The sequence below is a fragment of the Astyanax mexicanus genome, chromosome 3 (genome assembly GCF_023375975.1).
Source record: "Astyanax mexicanus isolate ESR-SI-001 chromosome 3, AstMex3_surface, whole genome shotgun sequence".
NCBI classification, from domain to species: domain Eukaryota; kingdom Metazoa; phylum Chordata; class Actinopteri; order Characiformes; family Acestrorhamphidae; genus Astyanax; species Astyanax mexicanus.
The window spans coordinates 63,765,446-63,788,311 of record NC_064410.1 but is presented as its reverse complement, the minus strand read 5'-3'; the positions used below and the strand labels follow the sequence as shown (position 1 = coordinate 63,788,311).

The window sequence follows — 22,866 nt, the reverse complement described above, 5'->3', positions numbered from 1 at the left end:
TTCAGGTTTATTTCACAATAATCCGCTGTTTAGAAATATTATTCTTTTTTTAGATTTGCTACTAAGAAGTTTTAAAAAAGTGTTGGATTCTTTTCTTTTTTTCAGGTAACATGTCTAGTTTTTAGTATTTGATGAGTGTTCTGTGTTGTATTGTAAATATGTAAATGGGGCGCAATTATATTTGAAAAAAAATACATTTTTGTGATATATTTTGTGTTCTGTTTTTTATTGTAAAAAGCGTGCAGTGATATTGTTTGAAAAAACATTTTATTTGCAATATATTTCCTGATATTAAAAAAGAAATACAGGACGTTTTGGCCGATTTTACGAGAAGTCTGTGATCTAACGTTATTGTATTAATATGCAAGATTAAAATGATATTGGGTAGAAATGCACCAAAATTACATTTTTGGCCAAAATCACACAAAATGAAACTGAATTTGGCTGAAGTTTGACAAGATTTCCAGGTTTTTTTTTCACTATAATCCGCTGTTTAGAAATATTCTTTTTAGATTTGTTACTAAGACGTTTTTAAAAAGTGTTTAATTTTTTTTCTTTTTTTTTAGGTAACATGTCTCGTTTTTAGTATTTGATGGGTGTTCTGTATATTTAAAAAAAATTACATTTTTGTGATATATTTTGCGATAATAAATAAATACAGTTTATTTTAGAAAATTTTACAAGAAAAATGTGAAAGATGTGTTAAATTTGTTACTAAGAAGTTCTAAATGTGTTTATATGTTTTATATTTGTCAGGTTTTTAGTATCTGATAAGTGTTCTGTTTTTTTTGTAAATAGCGCGCAGTGATATTGGGGGAAAAAAAAAAACATTTTATTTGCAATATATTTCCTGATATTAAAAAAGAAATAATCAGCTGTTTAGAAATATTCTTTTTAGATTTGTTAGTAAGAAAATTTGTTTGTATTTTTCATATTTTACATGTAAAATGTCTCATTTTTAGCATCTGATCTGTGTTTTGTGTTCTACTGTAAATATGGCACAATGATTTTGGGGGAAAATGTTATTTTTTTACGATTTTAAAAATACAGAATTTTGGCTGATTTTACCAAAAGTTTGCAATCTAATGTTAATCAAGATTAAAATGATATTGGGTAGGAATGCACTTTTGTTTGGACAAAACGGAACGAAATGAAACATTTGGCTAAAGTTTGACTAAAAAACACTGTTTTTTTCGCAGGTTTATTTCAGTATAATCAGCTGTGTGTAGAATTCAGCCTGCTGTACTCTACTGTTAACTCTTTCCTCCCTCAGGATTAAAGTCAGGATTTACGGGATGCTAACGGAGGAGTGACATCACCGCTGGCGGTGTTTTCTCAGGGGATGAGATAAATCAGGCGAGAGGATTAACTCACTCTAAACAGAGGCGGGGTTAATCTGATGAGGTAATGATGATGCAGGTTTTAGTTTAAGAATAAAGTGAGGTGAGAAGTTTAACCCGCCTCCATCATTACATCATCACACTCACTACTAAACCCTTCAACACACTCAGCATCACTACTGCCAGCATCACTATTATACACAGATCTGAGATCTGCCTTCAACATGCTGATACATCCATACAGTACAGCAGTGCATCTCAGAAAATTACAATATTACTATAACAATTACTTTATTTCAGTAATTACTGATTTTATTACTGATGATTAGGAAAAATGTGAAAATTAGAATATTATTTTAGACCAATTTGTACTTTCTGCAGTATGGGCAGTGTGCCAAGTCCTGCTGGAAAACAAAATCTGCATCTTATAAAAGTTGTTCTCAGCAGAGGGAAGCTGTAAGGTATGAAGTGCTGTAAGATTTTAAGGCTTTAGACTTGATAATAAAACACAGTGGATCAACACCAGCAGATCACATGTCTCTCTAAACTATTATGAATATGCAGATTTCATTTTCCAGCAGTATTTGGCACACAGCCCACGCTGGCAAACGACGCCCTCTGCCAACCAACGACGATGACCCCTAGCTGCCAATGCCAGCCAATGACGGCCCCCAGCTGCCAACGCCGCCCCCCCCAGCCAACGACGGTCCCCAGCTGCCAATGCCAACCAACAAACCCTCCCCCCCCAGCCAACGACGGCCTTCAGCTGCCAATGCCTGTCCTCACTAACCAAAGATGAAATCTGCCAGCCCCCTTCAGCCAACGATGGTCCCCAGCTGCCAATGCCAGCCAACGACGGTCCCCAGCTGCCAATGCCAACCAACAAACCCTCCCCCCCAGTCAACGACGGTCCCCAGCTGCCAATGCCGGCCCCCACCAGCCAACGACGGCCTTCAGCTGCCAATGCCTGTCCTCACTAACCAAAGATGACATCTCCCAGCTGCCAATGCCAGCCCCCTTCAGCCAACGATGGTCCCCAGCTGCCAATGCCAGCCAACAAACCCTTCCCCCAGTCAACGACGGCCCACAGCTGCCAATGCCTGCCCCCACCACCTAGTCAACGATCCCTGCCCCTCCAGAACACACACATAATAAACACACAGAGAGAGGCAGCGTAAAGCACCCGGCACTGTTTCCCTCACCTGCCATTTAACAAGCTGCCACTGCAGAGTGTGAGGAACGCTGGAGGACTGAGGGAACGCTGTTCTGAGGCTGATCTGATCTCTGTTATGTGTTTTCGGTTTCGGGAGACTAATTGGAGAAAACCAAACCGTGTAATTTACCATATTTAAGCTCCAGAGGTTTCAGCTTAACCTTTTTTTTTGTAAATGATCAGTTTTCTTCCAAATTACACATCAATACATCATTACCCTCCAACCAAACACACATTACTGTTTATTCCCGTCACCAGAGACTCAGACCTGTGGAATTTACCACCATTCCTGCTGTTTTTTTAGAAAATCTGTCTTTATATAGTATCAGAATTTGAAATAAAAGAGCAAAAAATAAAAATAAAAAAAGCTACTAGTGTTAAAAAAAAATTAAAAATTCAGAAATCCTCAAATCATGTGATAATACTGCTCATCACTCTGTAGTGATCCAGTAGTTGTATATATTGTGTAAAGTTACTTTTTGTAAGGTTTTTGCATAGTCATTTTAATTTTGTGTGTTTTAAAACATTTTAATTTTAAAAATAGTTTTGAAACATTAAAAATATAATATGGTAATAACAGCAGTATTCTGTCTGTTATTTACTTTGTGTATTAATGGTTTAAAGGTATTTTTTGTATATATGTTTGTTATATTTTGCACTTTAGAATTGTTTTCAATTTTGTGTTATATTATTATTTTATAAAAAATACATTTGTTAGTGTTTACAAAATCGAGACAGGTTTGCAGATTTTCTGTTTCTATTAAATGTTTAAAAGCGTTATCTTTGCACTAAATAAAACTATAGCATTTATTTCTTTGCAGAAGTATATTCTTGAAATATATTTGCAAAATACCCTGAAATATTTGTGTATTATTGGTCTAATGCGGGCCTGAAGTTTACACAGATTTACAGGCAAATTAAATAACATTGTTTAAATATTTAATACATATATTCTGTATGAATCTAATCATATTAGCGTTTTAATATTAGATTTTTATAGAGAGAATAAAGTGAACTTTACCTTTCTGAGCAGTTTTCGGTTCCTTCAGCTCCTTCTGAGCCTCCTCGATCTTATCTACAACACAAACCCAGAAAAACAATCAATATAAAATATATTAATCATATAAAATCACACAGGTTATAACAGTGCAATAAAAACACACACATATATACAGCCTTTACCCACAGCAAGAAATAACGTAGAATATATACAGCATTCACACACAGCTTATTTTATCAGCAGAGTAACGATAATATCATATATTAAATATACATGTTAAATTATACATGTGAAACATATACAGAAACTTACTAAATATACAGAACTATGTACACAAAATATATATTCATAAACTTAACATTCAGGGCTAGAGAAACTAAATATACAGAACTAAATATGCTAAATATATATTTATAAACTAAACAGAAAGAACGAAATATATTAAATGTATATTTATAAACTATGCATACAGAAAGAACTACATGCACTAAACATATATTTAAAAACTAAAACTACATAGAATGAAACACACAATTTACTTTCCTGTTTACATTTACTATTATATTTACAAAACTAAATATAATACACTAAATACTTTTAAAAAACCCTTAATTTTAGAAGTAAAAACAAGTGAGCAGAGTTAATACAAACACATTAAACATATATGTATTCTGATACATACATGTATTATGAGTATCTCTTTTACTACTTTACTCTCTGTGTTTTTGTGTTTTTGTGTTGAAGACGGTGGACAGTATTAAATCCTGTAGTGAAGCAGGGATGTGTTTAAGGTGGATCTCCTGAGTTACTGAATATATATATAAATATATCTCTCTCTCTTTCTTATTCTGTGGAGGAGAATCTGATATTCTCTCCGTTTCTCTGAGAGTGGGTGGAGGTATATATGATTCTGCACAAAACCAGAGTCTAATTAATGTTCATTATATAAGCTGGAGCTGCATCAACCACAGGAGTGTGTGTGTGTGTGTGTGTGTGTCCAGAAATATGGGATGATCTCCTTTTCTCCTTTACTACACACACATGCTCACACACACACACACACAAATATGATGCAAAAAATGGCCGTGTGAGTAAAACCTGTGGTCAAAATTCAGAACAAATATTTAAACTAAACTGATATTTTTGCTATAAAACAACACAATTTCAGAACAGTGGAATGTGTAGGTACTACATCCATCCATTCACCTGAATTCATCTATCCATCTAAGCAGTGTATCCACCATTCATTCATTCATTCATCTATCTATCTATCTATCTATCTATCTATCTATCTATCTATCTATCTATCTATCTATCTAGTGCCTATCCTTCTATTCATCCACCTATTCATCTAAGCAGTGTGCTCATCCATCATCCATCCATCCAATCCCTTCATCCATCCATCCAATCATCTAAGCAGTGTGCTCATCCATCCATCCATCCATCCAATCATCTAAGCAGTGTGTTAATCCATCCATCCATCCATCCATCCAATCATCTAAGCAGTGTGCTCATCCATCATTCATCCATCCATCCAATCATCTAAGCAGTGTGTCCATGCATCCATCCATCCATCAATCCCTTCATCCATCCATCCAATCATCTAAGCAGTGTGTTAATCCATCCATCCATCCATCCATCCAATCATCTAAGCAGTGTGCTCATCCATCATTCATCCATCCATCCAATCATCTAAGCAGTGTGTTCATCCATCCATCCATCCGTCCATCAATCAATCAATCCACTTACTGATCATGCCACTCACTTAACCATCCTTTTATCCATCCATCCTTCTTTCTATCTATCTATCTATCTATCTATCTATCTATCTATCTATCTATCTATCTATCTATCTATCTATCTATCTATCTATCTATCTATCTATCTATCTATCTATCTATCTATCTATCTATCTATCTATCTATCTATCTATCCATCCATCCATCCATCCATCTATCCATCTATCTATTCACCCATGCAGTGCCTATCCATTATTCACCTTTTATCCATTTATCTATCAGAACCAGAAGAAGAACAGCCACCACGAACACGTTTCCATCAAATTACAGTTTTCATCCATCCATCCATCTTTCTCTACACTGTAACAGGAAGGACACATGCAGGACAGGAAGTAAGTAAATAAATAAAAACTGAGTATTTGTATAAATCTGCAGTATTCTGATATTATTACGGGTTTAATAAACTCTGAGATTCGGGTCGGGGAGTTTCCGGGCCGGTTCTCCTCACACGTTCTCAGCCCATCTGTCCTCCGTTTACCCACAATCCCCTGGGCTAACCTCACCACCACCACGGCTCCTAAACACCAACACGGCTCCGGTTACAGCTATTAAACTCCTAACTGCTGACGGGAACCCCCGACGAGACTGTGCTCCAACACCCACTACTTACTCTTACTTAGATCATCTCTGCTGAGGTAGAGTCTCCTGGAATTCAGGCTTTCAGTTAACAGCTGTGCTGAACTCATCAAGAGTTAATTACTGGAATTTCTTGTCTCTTAATAAAGTGTTTGAGAGCATCAGTTAAAGTAAAGTAGTGAAGAGGTAGAGTTACAGGTATACAGTGAATAGTGAATATTTGAAGATAAAAAATACTAACTCTCCTGTTTTGTTCTGAATCAAATTGACCAGTTTTAAAGTTTGAAGATCTAGGAAAAATAGTTAAAAGTAAAATTGTTTTGTTTCAGTTTGAAACTTCTTTGCTTGCCTTAATTAATTAGAGAAATCAACATATAATATGAAAATGGTTCATCTCACATACTGTATTTGCAACCACTGCTTAAACTTAAACTAAAACTAAATTGCAATGTTATGTTTTAATGTTAGATAAAACTTGTGTTTTATTTATATGTTGGTCTTTCAAAAGTATTAAAGTAGTGAGACGTTAATAAAAACAGGTTGAACATGTATTTTTTTATAATGAAAAACGAGTGAATTCTCCTAATTGAAGCATTACCTGTTACAGGTGAGGAACACTATTGCACTAAATATTGAGTATATTGATAATAGTTAGTAACGGAGTTAGTAATGAAATATTTTCAGACCTGGGAACACCACTGTTGGTTCTGAGAAATTAACATAAAAATTTGAAAATAATTTTAAGAACTTTAAAAGTATCCTCATGTGCAGTCACTGCAAAGATGATGGAACTGGCACTCATCAGGACCGTCCCAGGAAAGGAACAATCAAGAGTTCCCTCAGAGAATTACTTCTATAGTTACTACATGATTCCTAATGTTTTCCTTCATAGTCTGATAGATCACTTCCTTATTCAGGAAAATAAAAATAAAAGCATTAAATTATAGGGTTGCCAAATCCAGTAGAAAGCCATACCTGAACTGGAAATAAAGCCTTGGTTTTAGACAAAAAAACAAAAACAAACAAACAAAAAAAAAAGCATCCCAATACTTTCATCCATTGCAAAGTTTTGAGCACCTGTGGGAATTTCAGTACAGAAAAATCTTCTTATCTGTGCAGTACGTTTCTGTTTATTATCTCAGTAAAACACATTACAGCATTACAATAAATACAAACAGCAATTTTACAAAAAGCTAAAAGTTTTCCTTAAAACAACAAAACATCTCCTAATCTCTCCTCCTCTTAATCTGAGTTTAATAGAGTTATTATTTCTAGTTCTCATCATATTAATCAACACCTGGTTTGGTAAATTACTGGTAAATGTGGTAAATCAGGTGAGCTGCTGACGGAACTGAACATAATAATAAACACATGCTGACTGAGGAGGAGCATCCAGGAGAAATCTGGATAAAAACTACATTTTACTCTTCAGCTCGGCTCACAGGATATAAAACATACTTATAGTTAAAAATGAGAATTCCTTTTCATGTTTTACTGTATTTGTGTGTGTTTATCTCAGGGTTCATACACGTTTTTTTTCCATGACTTTTTTTCCATGACTTGCCTTTAAGGCAAATTTTCATGAACACCAGTTCAAGCACAGACAAATAATAAACTATAATCAAAAGTGATAATAAGCCTAAAATTGATTTAATTTAAAACATAATTCTTTAAGCAATGCTGACACATAATTCTCAGTAATAAAATGTGTCTCAAATCCTGAGAGATTTATTGTGTAGGGCTAAATTACTGAACTAACTGATCTGATGTATTTGTTAGCTCAAAATAGCTTCTCTGTCAATAAATGAAAAACATTTGTAGAGCAAATTTCCATGACTTTTACAAAACTTTCTAGGTATTTTTATTTTTTCAAAACTCAACCAGTCCTGGAAATTGCTTTTTTGAAATTCCATGACTTTTCTAGGTATTTCATGACTGTATAAACACTGTTATTTGCATCTGTTTAAATCAGGGGTGTCCAAACGCGAGGTATTTTAGAAATAGAATGAAAGTTGGCCCGCTGTTAAGCAGGTTTTTATAAAGTGAGATTCAAAGTCTGAACGCTAGGTGTCAAAAACGGGCCAAAGAGTCTAAAAGCAGAGAGAGTGCGCATTTCTAGCGCAGAAAAACGGACCAAAGAGTCTAAAAGCAGAGAGAGTACATATTTCTAGCTCAGAAAAACAGGCCAAAGAGTCTAAAAGCGGAGAGAGTGCGCATTTCTAGCGCAGAAAAACGGGCCAAAGAGTGTAAAAGCGGAGAGAGTGCGCATTTCTAGTGCAGAAAAACGGGCCAAAGAGTGTAAAAGCGGAGAGAGTGCGCATTTCTAGTGCAGAAAAACGGGCCAAAGAGTGTAAAAGCGGAGAGAGTGCGCATTTCTAGCGCAGAAAAACGGGCCAAAGAGTCTAAAAGTTGCTGTAAGTAAGGAGTTTTATATTAAGAGACATCATGAAATTAAACATCAATTTGAAAATCTTAGTTTACACAACACTGTCAAAGATAAAGATAGTAAGTCAAGATAAATGGTTTGTAAATTAAAGTAATCAGGAAAATGTATTATTTAAAGTGGTATATTTCATTATTTGTTTTATTATAGAGTCTGTGGCCCCTGACTTCAAATATATTTCTCCTTCTGGCCCCCAACAAAAAAAGTTTGGACACCCCTGCTTTAAATCACATGTGGAGCTTTTTTTCAGGGAAAAACACTCATATTGCTGAGATGAATGGATTAGTGTCATTTGCTTTGGTGCCTAACACTTTTGCACAGTGCTGTATATGTTGTACATGACATATATAAAGATAATAAAGCCCAGAGAAAAGTTTAACAGTGTGCAGCCGTTAGAACAAGCGGTTACGCTTCTGTTCTACAGAAATCAGCAGATAAAAGTCAGATCTGCTGGGGATTCTGAGATGCTGCAGATCTCCATGCACAAATGCTCGTACCAGTGATACAGCTATTACTCATATATATATATATATATATACAGTATAATACACAGATGATTAACTGTAATAACGTGATCTTCCTCCTGACTGAGAGTTAAAACATCACGCTCTGAAGATCCGACAGGAAGCTGCAGCTCAGGCTTAATAAGAACGAAACAAGAAGTGAAACTTTACCCAAAAACACAGCGTCATGCTGCGGCTCGCTTACAGTAATCAAATCCACGCCCACTTCTGCTGCTGAACATTCATATAAATATTAATACAGAATACTAAAATTACCTCAATTTAATTAACATTATAATAATTAACATTCATTTTACAGGGCTTAAAATAGAGCCTTGTGGCATTCCACACTCCAAAAAATATAAAAAATAAAGTATAGCATTTTTGCATTACAATTAATAGCAGAATTGGTCACTGCGTAACAAGTCCCAACATTTTCTAGCTTGTTAATTTTGATTTTTCCGATGCATGCTTATATACAAGTTTTTGATCGGATGCACGTTTTCGTAAAAACTTCGTTAATTTCACGTAATTTTATATTATTATATTATATCATATACAATATATCGTGACACAGAAATATCATGATATTAAAAATCCATATCGTGATAACAGAGATGCTTTGTCTTAAAAGTAGTCTATTATTTACTGTTTTAGTTTATAGTTTTTGTTTGCAGTTTATATGCATGAAAATATTCTGCAATTTTTGTTTGCTGCATTATATTGCATGATATTCATATATTCATATTGCATATATATATGCATTATATTCCTGAAATTAATTAATTAAAACAGGCCAAGCCTGTTCATTTTGATTTTTCCGATGCATGCTTATATACAAGTTTTTGATCGGATGCACGGTTTTCGTAAAAACTTCGTCAATTTCACGTAATTTTTTTCACGTTAAGAATGAATCAGGGAGCAAATGTGCACGCCAATCTACTGTACTTCTGCTTGAACGATTCCCACTGTTTTGGATACACTGGCAACCACTTTGCAGTCACCACAGGTACCATAGCAACCACCACAGATGCCATAAAAAACACCTCTGCAACAACTTAGCAACACCTTAGAAACCACTTAGCAACATTACAGCAACCACTTAGCAACACCTAAGCAACCACCTGTCAACCATTTAGCAACACCATAGCAACCACCACTAATACAATAGCAGCACCATTAGCACACCAACAGTGCAATCACTTGGCAACATCATAGCAACCACCACAGATACCATAGCAATACCTTAGCAACCACCTGGCAAAGCCAAAACAGTCAACACTGATACCATAACAACACCTTAGAAACCATTTAGCAATACTTTAGAAACCACCTGGGATACCATATCAGCCACATTGCAACAACTAAACACCCTCAGGGCAATCACATGGCAACATCATAGCAAGCACTTTACCAACCACTTTGCAACCTTCTGTCACCCACTTAGCAACACCATAGCAACCACCTAGCAACACCTTCACACCCACATTGAAATAACTTTACAACACCATGGCAACCACTTAGCAACATCATTATATATTAGTTACAAAAGCTTATTTGTTTATTTTGAATCACACTGAAAACAAGTCTTGAACTGTGGGATATGTGGGCGGGGTCTCCTGCAGTGAACTGTGGGATATGTGGGTGGGGTCTCCTGCACTGAGCTGTGGGATATGTGGGCGGAGTCTCCTGCAATGAACTGTGGTTTTAATGTTATGGCTGATTAAAGGGGATATCAGAAACTCTGTATAAGGAGAAGTTTAGGGTAGATGTTGAGGAATCAGCGTCTCTCTGATCAGGAGATAAGAAGATGAGCGTAGTCAAGGCAACGCTCTGTGGAGACGGTGGAGGGTTGCCAGCGTGTGCCGCGGTCAGACGAGTGCAGAAAATCCCCCTGGTTACGACGGAACACACGACCAAGAATCCATCTCCATCACGCCCAGCGCCGGCACCTGCCCGTCACACCGCTAATGAGCTAGTGGCTAATGGGCGTTTAATGCACGTGGAGTCTGGCGTTTTAATGCCCGCGTGAGTCAAAGCAACGCGGGGGCGGCGAGACTCGCTATAGATACGACTGAGGAGCCGCTGACGACACCAATACTGCACTACTGCTGTCAGCGTCACACCGCCCGTCACTACGAGCCGTTACACCAGGTTACACCTCTGCTGTGTCTAAATTTAAATAAATTGGTATTTAATCAATCTGTTATCAATCTGTTACCAGTGTTTCATTATACCCAATATATTATTAAACAACACACAGTTTGCATTATACCACCCAGTCACAAGGAGCTGTTACGCCAATAATCGTTATGCCAAGTTTAGCCCTATGTTGTGACTAAATGAAAAGTTAAAATAAAAAAAGGAATTGTAATTATTATATAAGATGATTGGTGAATGGACTTATGCATGGCCCCGTTGATTTGTGAGGGAAGCTATAGAAGATGTGTATGAATAAACCAACAACAAAAAAAAAAGTACATCAATTAAAGTACCAGTTCTTCAATTAGAGCACTTTGTCATTAGGATATTGATTTAAAGCACCGTGTCATCAATTAAGAGCAACAGGCAATTGATTTTAGAGCACCAAACCATTGTTTAGAGTGATGGTCCATCGTTTTTGGTACTGGGCCATCATTTAGATCATGGGCCATTGATTTAGAGTACCAGACTATCAATTTAAAGCACCATTGATTTTTATCTCTCAATCATCAATTAGATTTTGCTTTCAATTCAGAGGTTATCGATTAAGAGCACTCAACTATTAATATAGAGCACCTGTCCATTGATTAGAGCATTAGATCCCCATTTTATAGGACCAGGCCATTGATTTAGAGCACCAAGCCATTGATTAGAGCATCGGTTTCGCTTTCAATTTAGAGCACTGGGCCACTGATTTAGAGCACTTGTCCATTAATTACAGCATTAGGCCATTGGTTTAGAGCACCTAGCCATTGATGCTTTTACGTTAGAGCACTGGGCCATTGATTTAGAGCACCTTTCCATCGATTAGAGCAATAGACCACTGTTTTATAGCACCAGGCCATTGATTTAGAGCACCTGTCCATTGATTGGAGCACCAGGTTATCGATTCAGGGCACTGGGCCATTGATTAGTGCACCGGGACATTGATTTGGAATACCATTGATCGACACCATTGACCACCAATTCATGGCACCAAGCCATTGATTTAGAGCACTGGGGCATTGATTAGTGCATAGTGCCATCAATTTGGAGCACCTGGCCGTCAAATAGAGCATTAGACCACCATTTTAGAGCACCAAGCCATTGATTTAAAGCAACAAGCCATTGATTTAGAGCAACAAGCCATTGATTTAGAGCACCAGGCCATTGATTTAGAGCACCAAGCTATTGATTTAGAGCACCAAGCCATTGATTTATAGCAAAGCAATTGATTTAGAGCACTAGGCCATTGATTTAGAGCACCAGGCCATTGATTTAGAGCACCAGGCCATTGATTTAGAGCACCAGGCCATTGATTTATAGCAAAGCAATTGATTTAGAGCACCAGGCCATTGATTTAGAGCACCAGGCCATTGATTTAGAGCAAAGCAATTGATTTAGAGCACCAGGCCATTGATTAAGAGCACCAGGCCATTGATTAAGAGCACCAGGCCATTGATTTAGAGCACCAGGCCATTGATTTAGAGCACCAGGCCATTGATTTAGAGCATCGAAACACCAATTAGATTTCACTTTTAAGTTAGAGCATTGAGACACTGATTAAGAACACCTCTCCATCAATTAGAGCATTAGACCACAATTTTATAGCATGAGGCCACTGATTTAAAGCACTGGTCCATTGATTAGTGCATTGTGCCATCAATTTGGAGCACCAAGTCATTAATTTAGCTCAGTAGTTCATCGTTTTGAGCACCGCCGAACAATACATTTAGAGCATTGATTAGAGCACAGGGCTATCTGTGAAAATGTGAAACAAGTGCCTTGTTTTAAAAAATACTGACACTGAACTTAATGCCACACATTAATAAAAACTGTGTTCTCTGAAATGATAGTTAGTAATTTGTTTTTTTTGGCTTTTGCTCTTATTAATGAACGTACAGTATTCAAAAACTCAAAGTAACGCCTCTTTCCCAAATATCTAGTTGGCCATATAGTGTTATTATATAGTATAGTATATATTTCGCCCTGCTAATAAAAACATAAACTTCTTTAAGACTTTTAAAACCCTGTAAAATGTCAGATCTCAGATCAGCAGATTTAAAGAGAGTCTAAACTCAGTTAGCTTCCTCATGACTAAAGGTTAGAGTCATTTGCCTGATAACATGACTTGTTATGGTGCATTGAAAGTGATGGCTGGCACGATTAGAGTACACACACACACACACACACACGCAGCGGCGCTTTAAGATACATCAGGGGATGTACAGAGCACGCCCGACCAAGCGTGAAGTTCCTACACGGTAGCCGTGTGAGAGAGTGTGTGACTGAAGGTGTTTAATATGGAGACCGTCAGCATTTTTTGCTGAGTCATGAAGAAAAAGCAGGATTTCTGCAGAATTTAGCATTCAGATTTATCTCAGGTATAGCAGATATGCAAATAAGTACAGGTGTGGTCTGAGTAGACACTGGGTTTTACCACAAGAGGGCGTAAAAAAGGCTTCTTTTGGGTAGTGCACCTCCTGGTGAGAGACTGTTAACTGAAACACATGCCTCTACAATGCACTCAATGCACGATGACACATACTTCCATATACAGCTCTGAAAAGCACTTAAAAATGATTTTACCAAATTAAAATCCTCTGGAATATAATCAAGAGGAAGATGGATGATCACAAACCAGGAGCAGGATTGTACAGGAGTAAAGCAGCATAAAGTTATCCAAAAGCAGTGTGTAAGACTGGTGGAGGAGAACATGATGCAAAGAGGCATAAAAAAAAACTGTGTTTAAAAACCAGGATTATTCCACCAAATATTGATTTCTGAACTCTTTGAGGTCTGAAAGCTCTAAAGAACAGATTTAGAAACTAAAGTGGTCTTTTATTTTTTTTTCTAGAGCTGTAAATTAACATGACAAGTTTACTGCAGATTAATTTATATTTACAGTATAAATGAGTGTGAAACTCTTTTATATAGCATTCATAAACCCTTTATTACGGTAGTCTTATTTTAAAGTGGAACTGAAAATTCTAAAGATTTGTTAGATTTCTTATAAATAATGAATATTAAAATAACAGACATATGTTTAAAAAAAAATCATATAACAAAGAGATCACTTCAGTTTCTGAATCAGTTTCTCTGATTTTGCTATTTATAGGTTTATGTTTGAGTAAAATGAACATTGTTGTTTTATTCTATAAACTACAGACAACATTTCTCCCAAATTCCAAATAAAAATATTCTTATTTAGAGCATTTATTTACAGAAAATGAGAAATGTCTGAAATAACAAAAAAGATGCAGAGCTTTCAGACCTCAAATAATGCAAAGAAAACAAGTTCATATTCATAAAGTTTTAAGAGTTCAGAAATCAATATTTGGTGGAATAACCCTGGTTGGTTTTTAATCACAGTTTTTTTCATGCATCTTGGCATCATGTTCTCCTCCACCAGTCTTACACACTGCTTTTGGATAACTTTATGCTGCTTTACTCCTGGTGTAAAAATTCAAGCAGTTCAGTTTCTTCTTGGTTTGATGGCTTGTGATCATCCATCTTCCTCTTGATTATATATATATATATATATATTTTTTTTTTTTCAGAGCTGTATATCTGATACTGATTTATGATCCAACCCATGTGTTTCCTATTTACACTCGTTATTTGTATTATTATCTCACACACTTTTACTTTCACTTGTGGTCGAACCGGATGACCCCCAGATTTTTGGGCATTCCCGGCCTGTTATTCACAATCCGCTGGGAATTAATGTAAATTAAACTCCGGATACCGAACGAAGGGTTCGGCCCAGCTGGAGCTCAGAGACTCGGGCCGAGCCAGGAGGACTGATTAGGAGGGGTTTCCCAGAATTCCAGCTTCTCCTCCTCCCCCTCCATTACTGTCACACTGAGAGTCCGGCCTGCTCTACACTCCTGCTCCTCTATTACCCAACTACTCATCATCATCATCACCAGACTCATACTCTTCATCACCCGAACCCTGCACTATTACAGCACTGAGACCCACACCCACACTCAGCTCATCTTACAATACATTAAAACAACACATCTACTGCCAGACTCAAAGTAAAGAAAAAGCTTCTTATCTGTGCAGTAAATGTTTATTATCTCATTAAAACACATTAAATAAATTACAAGCATTACAATAAATACAAACGCAAGCAATTTTACAAAAAGCTAAAGTTTTCCCTAACACTTTACATTAACTAATTGTGAAATAATGCATAAGTTACCATGAACAAGACATGAGGTAATACATTAACAAATAAACACGGAACTGCAGCATTTATTAATGTTATTTTCACAGTTAGTTATAGTTAGTTATAACTATAGTCGGAGGAAAACGCAGCGACTCGGTTCTGATACATCAGCTCACAGACGCAGCCTTGTGCTGATCCACATCACCCTAGGAGTGATGAACAGGGGAAAGAAAGAGTGCCATATACTGTACTGTACCCACCCAGAGAGAGCAATGACAATTGTGCTTTCTCTCAGGAGTCTGGCAGCTGATGGCAAGCTGCATGAACAGGATTCAAACCGGCGATCTCCTCTGGATCATAGTGGTAGCATAATAAAGTCACACAAAAGCAGTGTGTAAGACTGGTTGAGGAGAACATGATGCCAAGATGCATGAAAAAAAACTGTGATTAAAAAACCAACCAGGATTATTCCACCAAATATTGATTATTTCTGAACTTTTGCTGAGTTAAAACATTAACTCTGCATCTTTTTTTGTTATTTCAGCCATTTCTCATTTTCTGTAAATAAATGCTCTAAATGAGAATATTTTTATTTGGAATTTGGGAGAAATGTTGTCTGTAGTTTATAGAATAAAACAACAATGTTCATTTTACTCAAACATAAACCTATAAATAGCAAAATCAGAGAAACTGATTATTTTAAACTAGTCTGGTTTTAATTGAAATAAATTGTTACTAAAATTACAAATACTAATTACTACTACAGCGGCTACTAATTAGTACAACGGCAAACTGGATCAGATGCAGGTAATCATAAATTCAGTACAAACAATAAAGAGTTTCTAAATTTGAGTTTGTGTCAAAAACCTGCACGTCGCTTATATTCACACACACACACACACACACACACACACACGCACACGCACACGCACACGCACACGTACACACGTGTGCGGTGCGGCTGCCCCCGCAGGAAGCAGTGGGCGGCAGCAGCAGTGTTAGACAGCAGAGCTGCCGATTGTTGAGACAGCGTGGGCACACTGCTGAACAACTGATACTACCTCAGGAGGAGGAGAGGAAGAAGAGAGGGAGAGGAAGAGGAGGAAGAGAAGGAGAGGAAGCAGAGATAAGGGTGGGAAAGAGAAGGAGAAGATGAGGAAAGCAGGAGAGAAAGAAAAAAGGGTGAGGAAGGGAAGGAGAAGATAAGAGTAAGTACAATGAGCAAGAAAGCGAAAGAAGAGGAGGGAAAGAGGGAGAGGAAGAGAGGGAGATGAAGAGGAGAGGGCGAAGAGGGAAAGAAAGAAGAGGATGAAGAGCAGGAGAGGAGGATGAGAAGGAAAATTAAGAGGAGGAGGTGAGGAGGAGGAAGAGAGGATAAGAAAGAGGAGACATAGAGCAAGAGGAGGAGAAGAGTAAGAGAGAAAGAGGAGAAGAGGAAGACAAGAAAAGGAGGAGCAACAGAAGAAGAGGAGGTGGAAGAGAAGGGGGAAAGGGAGAAATGGACGAGAGAGAGGGAAGAGAAGAAAGAGTGTCAGTAAGGGAGGGAAAGAAAAAAAGGGCAACAAAGAGGAAACAGGAAGAGGTTAAGAGGAAAAGAGGGAGAGAGGATGAGGGAAAGGAAGAGAGGGAAGTAAAGAGGAGGAGGGGGGAGGAAGAGAGGTTAGGAAGAGGAACAAGAGAAGAAGAGGAGGAGAAAGAGGACGAGGAAAGGGAGAAGAGGACGAGAGAGAGGGAAGAGAAGAAAGTGAGGGAGAGAAAAGAGAAAGAATGTGAGTAAAAGAGTGAAAGTAGGAGGATAAGAGAGGAAAAGGAGATGAGGGAAAGGAACAAAAGGGAGGTAAAGAGGAGAAGAGGGAGAGGAAGAGAGGGAGGTAAAGAGGAGGAGGGGAGGAGGAAGAGAGGGTAAGGAAGAGGAGCAAGAGAAGAAGAGGAGGAGGAAAGGGAGAAGAGGCCGAGAGAGAGGGAAGAGAAGAAAGAGAGGGAGGGAGATGAGAAAGAATGTGAGTAAAAGAGTGAAAGTAGGAGGATAAGAGAGGAAAAGGAGATGAGGGAAAGGAAGAGAGGGAGGTAAAGAGGAGAAGAGGGAGAGGAAGAGAGGGAGGTAAAGAGGGGAAGAGGAAGAGAGGAGGAAGTTTTACCACCACATGTATTATTAAACATTTTAACAAAACCACTAAACATAAATAACACTATATATATATGATACATTTTAACGAATATATTATAAAGACGATTATATTTATGAGACAAATGGATTTATTTAAATCCAATAAAAATGTTACATTGTTTCACTGGTCATTGTTTAATGTGAATCCTAATTATAATGGTACTTATAAGATATTTTGTTTATTATAAACAAAAATTTTATATTGATTTATTAGTATTTATAATAACAGTTTCACAACAATTTATTATTAAACATTGTTTTAACAAAACCACTGTGTAAACAACTCTATTATGATTTTTTTAAGGTACAATAAATAAAGTTTGCATTTATAAATACGATGTTTAGTTAATGGAAGTAAGAATTTAAATTTAAATTTATAAGCAAAACCACTTAATCTTAAACAACTATATATACAGTACCTTTTAAATAATCCTAATAATGATCGTACTTATAAGATATTTTGTTCATTCCTAGTTAGAATTTGACATTTATTAGTATTTTTAACCTTTTTTACAACCAAATGTTGTTTTAACAAAACCACTACTTTAACAACTGTATACATAATATATTTATAAAAATATATTATAAAAATACAAAATACTTATTTTTTTTTTTAATTCCACACTGATTTATAAGTAATTTGTTAAAGGTAAATGTTGTTTTAACAAAATCACTAGATATAAAGAACTATATATATATATATATATGGTACAATACAACTATATATATGGTAAAACAATTAAAATAATGAATGTATTTATGAGAAATAAAGACATAGTGTTGACTCTAAGTCAAAATTCTACACTGATTTATAAACTTTAAACGTTAAATGTTGTTTTAACTAAACCACCAGGTGTAAATATCTCTATATACAGTGTGTTTAATTTATAGATGCTGTATCTTTAAAACGTGGTGCAGGGTGTGCAGGGTGATCTTTATGAATGAACGCTGTCTGTGACTCACTCTCATCAGGATCTCACTCAGATTAATTATTCATCACATCCTGCTCTACCTGAGAGAATAACACATGTTCTACTCTATAATTCATCACATTTAACAGAGAGAGAGAGAGAGACAGAGAGAGAGAGAGAGAGAGAGAGAGAGACAGAGACAGAGATACAGAGAGAGAACGAGAGAGAGGGAGAGAGAGAGGGAGAGAGAGAGAGAGAGACAGAGAGAGAGAGAGAGAGAGAGAGAGAGGGAGAGGGAGAGAGAGAGACAGAGAGAGACAGAGACAGAGATACAGAGAGAGAACGAGAGAGAGACAGAGACAGAGAGAGAGAGAGAGAACGAGAAAGATAGAGAAAGACAGAGAGAGAGAGAGAACTATCTTACAGCCCATGGTGTTCTGGAAATGAGGTGTGTTCAGGTACATTTCTGGAGTTTTATCTTGTTTATCTTGGTAACAGAAAACACAGGAGCTCCACTGACTGATTAAAACCATGACAACAGTCAGATGTTAATTGCTATCTCGGCAACAGTAAACACAGGAGCTTCACCGAATCATTTTAAACATTTCTATTCATTTCTAAATAAACATCAGAAATGTATTTATTTTTATTTATTTATTTATTTATTATTACATTTTTTTATAATAAACGTTTTAAAATTTGACTCTTATGTTCTTATTGTTATGTTCATTATTATTCATTTTATCATTTAATTCTTGTCATCTTAATTTACTTTTACTATTATTGTCTTTTTCTTTATTTTATATTTTGTACATTTTTTACTTTTTTGTGTAAATTTGTTTTTATGGTGTTTTAGAATTTTCTATTTTTTTGTATTTTGATTTTTATGTTCTTAGTTATGTTCATTGTTATTGATTGTATGATTTCTCATCATTCTCATTTTTCTTTACTTCTACGATTATTACCTTTTTTCTTTATTTTATATTTTTTTAATTATTTACTTTTTGCGTCAATTTGTTTTTATGGTCTTTTAGGATTTTCTATTTCTTTCCTATTGTTACATATATATTTTATTCATATATATTAAATGTTGATTTAAAATGTTTATTTATTTTAATTATTGTATATATTTTTTATTTTATTGCTTATTATTTTTTAATTTCTTATTAAGTGTTTTTAATCCCTTTTATACTGTAAATGCTCGATTACACTGTAAATGAGGGTCACCCCTTATTAATGTATTCCTGAGTGAAAATAAAGGTTTATTGATTGATTGATTGACTGAATACAACCTAAACAGACGTTATCAGTCAGACGTTCATCGCTATCTCAGCAACTTTTACATTTTACAACAATAAACAGAATAGTAAATAAAATAACATTGCTGTTCCCGTAAATGAGCTGCTGGAGCTCCTTCACAGCGTCAACCAGCAGCTCAGTTTTCTCTGCTGAGAAGAGTTTGTTAAACACGTCCAGGTAGCTGCACCGTTACAATAGCAATCCACCAAAGCCAGAGCTCACCTGGTTCTACTCTTAAAGAGAATGATGAGCAAGAGACACTCTGATTGGTTGATTTCACGTTACACCCAAACTTAACCACACCAATCATTAATTAAAAGAATTAGTACATGCCTCCTTGTGCAAGGTGTACTTTTCCCGACGTTATGATAGCAAAGACACACTGACACCTTAAATAGTGTAGAGCAGAGAGAGGTTCTGTTATATGATCAGATTTACACTGATCTGAGTTCAGAAGAGATGCTGTTTTCGCTGCACGCTGCACACCCACACACTGCACAAAACACACACACACACACACACACACACACACACTGCACAAAACACACACACACACACACACACACACACACACACACACACTGCACAAAACACACACACACACACACACACACACTGAGCGATACGGGGAACTAGCACATACTGCGTCACACACCACTGCAGCCCAGCTCTCCCCAGTTCCCCTCACCACAGGGGCTTTAAATACAGAGCTAACACACACACACACACACACACATTACACACACACACATTTTACACACACACACACACACACACACATTACACACACACGCTAAGTATAATACTGTAAATGCCTGAATACAATAAACAAACCCAAACAGCAGAAAGCACTAATTAATAAACGGGCTGTGAACCAATCAGACGCAGCGCTGCTGTGCGTGTTTGAATAAGTAGGAGTTTAAAAAGGTCAAAAACTAACTTCAATCCACCTCATTAGCATAACGGAACTGAGAACCGAGAGGAGAACCCAGCTCAGATAACACACTGCTAACACCTTTTACCATCATCTCTATACACACACTCTACACCTGTATATATGTACACACATATATACACACATATATCTATATATATATATACAGCTCAAAAAAAAGAGTTCACTTCAGTTTCTGAATCAGTTTCTCTGATTTTGCTATTTATAGGTTTATGTTTGAGTAAAATGAACATTGTTGTTTTATTCTATAAACTACAGACAACATTTCTCCCAAATTACAAATAAAAATATTCTCATTTAGAGCATTTATTTACAGAAAATGAGAAATGGCTGAAATAACAAAAAAGATGCAGAGCTTTCAGACCTCAAATAATGCAAAGAAAACAAGTTCATATTCATAAAGTTTTAAGAGTTCAGAAATAATCAATATTTGGTGGAATAATCCTGGTTGGTTTTTAATCACAGTTTTTTCATGCATCTTGGCATCATGTTCTCCTCCACCAGTCTTACACACTGCTTTTGGATAACTTTATGCTGCTTTACTCCTGGTGCAAAAATTCAAGCAGTTCAGTTTGGTTTGATGGCTTGTGATGTATGTGCTGTATAAATGCTTTCATGTACAGTACAGCAATTTTTATTTAATTTGTCTGATTAAACAGAATTTTTTACACTTTCTGTAATAAATGTTCAGTTGGGTCAGAGTTCTGTAATACTGATGATCTCCTCATATTCTTATTAAAGCATTTTTTTAATACAGTAAGAAATAAAATATTACGATACAATAAAATACAGATAAAGATATTGTATATACATTTAAATTCAGTATATACTGAATCATACTGTGTGTTTGTAGTAGTAGCTATAGTATAAGCTATAGTCTTTCCACTGTCACAGCAAAAAAAAAAAACGTAAAACTTATATTAACTTTACAGAAGAAGTAAACAACATTTTTTGTATTACAAGTAATTTTGCAGCATTGCTATTGGTCTATTTCTTATTGAATTCTGATACAATATAACTACGAAATGCAGATGTGTAAAAAAAAGCAGTGTGTAAGACTGGTGGAGGAGAACATGATGCCAAGATGCATGAAAAAAAAACTGTGATTAAAAACCAGGATTATTCCACCAAATATTGATTATTTCTGAACTCTTAAAACTTTATGAATATGAACTTGTTTTCTTTGCATTATTTGAGGTCTGAAAGCTCTGCATCTTTTTTGTTATTTCAGTCATTTCTCATTTTCTGTAAATAAATGCTCTAAATGAGAATATTTTTATGTGGAATTTGGGAGAAATGTTGTCTGTAGTTTATAGAATAAAACAACAATGTTCATTTTACTCAAACATAAACCTATAAATAGCAAAATCAGAGAAACTGATTCAGAAACTGAAGTGAACTCTTTTTTTTTACAGAGCTGTATATTTAAAAGAAATAAACTAGAACTAGCATTAAAAGTACTAAGGACAAAAGTAAACATTGTAAATTAAGTAAATGTCTCAACTGATTATTTATTGACCCATCATTAAAACATCATTAAAGCTGTAATAGTAATAATGTATCAATTAGTGTTACTTAATCATTAGTTGATACATTATATCATAAGTACTATTTATTTACGTTAACGTGACTTTAAAGTAAAGTGTTACCAAAAGTTCTACAGGTCTGTAACTAAGCAAGACTAGAATATAACACACACACACACACACACACACACTATATATATGTATACACACACACACACTTGAGTCTGACCTGTTTATCTTCCCCTCTGCAGAAGTTCCAGCCAATTCCAAACAGGGCATCCCTCAGCAACATCCCAGAATCCACTTAGCAATCCCTTAGCAACCTCCTAGCAACCCCTCGGCAACCCCCCCATCAGTCCACAGCAGTCCCCTTTAGCCTCCTCTCGGTCTGAGAGCGCGACAAATGCAGAGTAACACAGCCAGCATCAGCTCGGCTGTCTATCTGTCAGACCGAGTGTGTGTGTGTGTGTGTGTGTGTGTGTGTGTGTGTGTGTAGTGTGTGTGTGTACGTGCAGCAGCGATAGAGACTGCCCATTTACTGTTGAGGCTGCGAGAGTCTGAGTGACGGCGCGCTGACTCTCGCTGTCACTTCCTCTTTCATCACATGCTCTATCTCTGCACTGTAGCACTTCACAGCGCAGGGAACACACACACACACACACACACACACACACACACTCTCTAACATACACACACACTAACATACACACACTTATATAGGTTTAAAACAAAGGTGCAAGAAATTCAAATACTTTATTTCGTTACTTCCGTATAAA

The 22,866-nt window shown here is 36.2% G+C and overlaps 1 protein-coding gene and 1 long non-coding RNA gene across 6 annotated transcripts in view; one reads left to right on the top strand and one right to left on the bottom strand.

Annotated features, from left to right (window-relative positions):
- The window catches only part of LOC125799271 (uncharacterized), an 84,816-nt gene extending 82,738 nt beyond the window's left edge, over positions 1–2,078 (top strand). Inside the window, exons 4-5 of one of the 2 annotated variants that reach the window (XR_007438118.1) lie at positions 1,274–1,404; positions 1,919–2,078. This is a non-coding gene — a long non-coding RNA (uncharacterized LOC125799271). Of the gene's footprint in view, positions 1–1,273 lie in introns of both variants that reach the window. The other variant, XR_007438117.1, reaches the window with a different exon arrangement.
- hivep1 (HIVEP zinc finger 1) overlaps positions 1–22,866 on the bottom strand; it is a 105,621-nt gene that overhangs the window by 24,742 nt on the left and 58,013 nt on the right. For all 4 annotated transcript variants that reach the window (XM_049475547.1, XM_049475546.1, XM_022665326.2 and 1 more), the window contains exon 3: positions 3,575–3,628. In XM_049475547.1, coding sequence (XP_049331504.1) covers positions 3,575–3,628 — 54 coding nt within the window. The remainder of the gene's footprint in view (positions 1–3,574; positions 3,629–22,866) is intronic.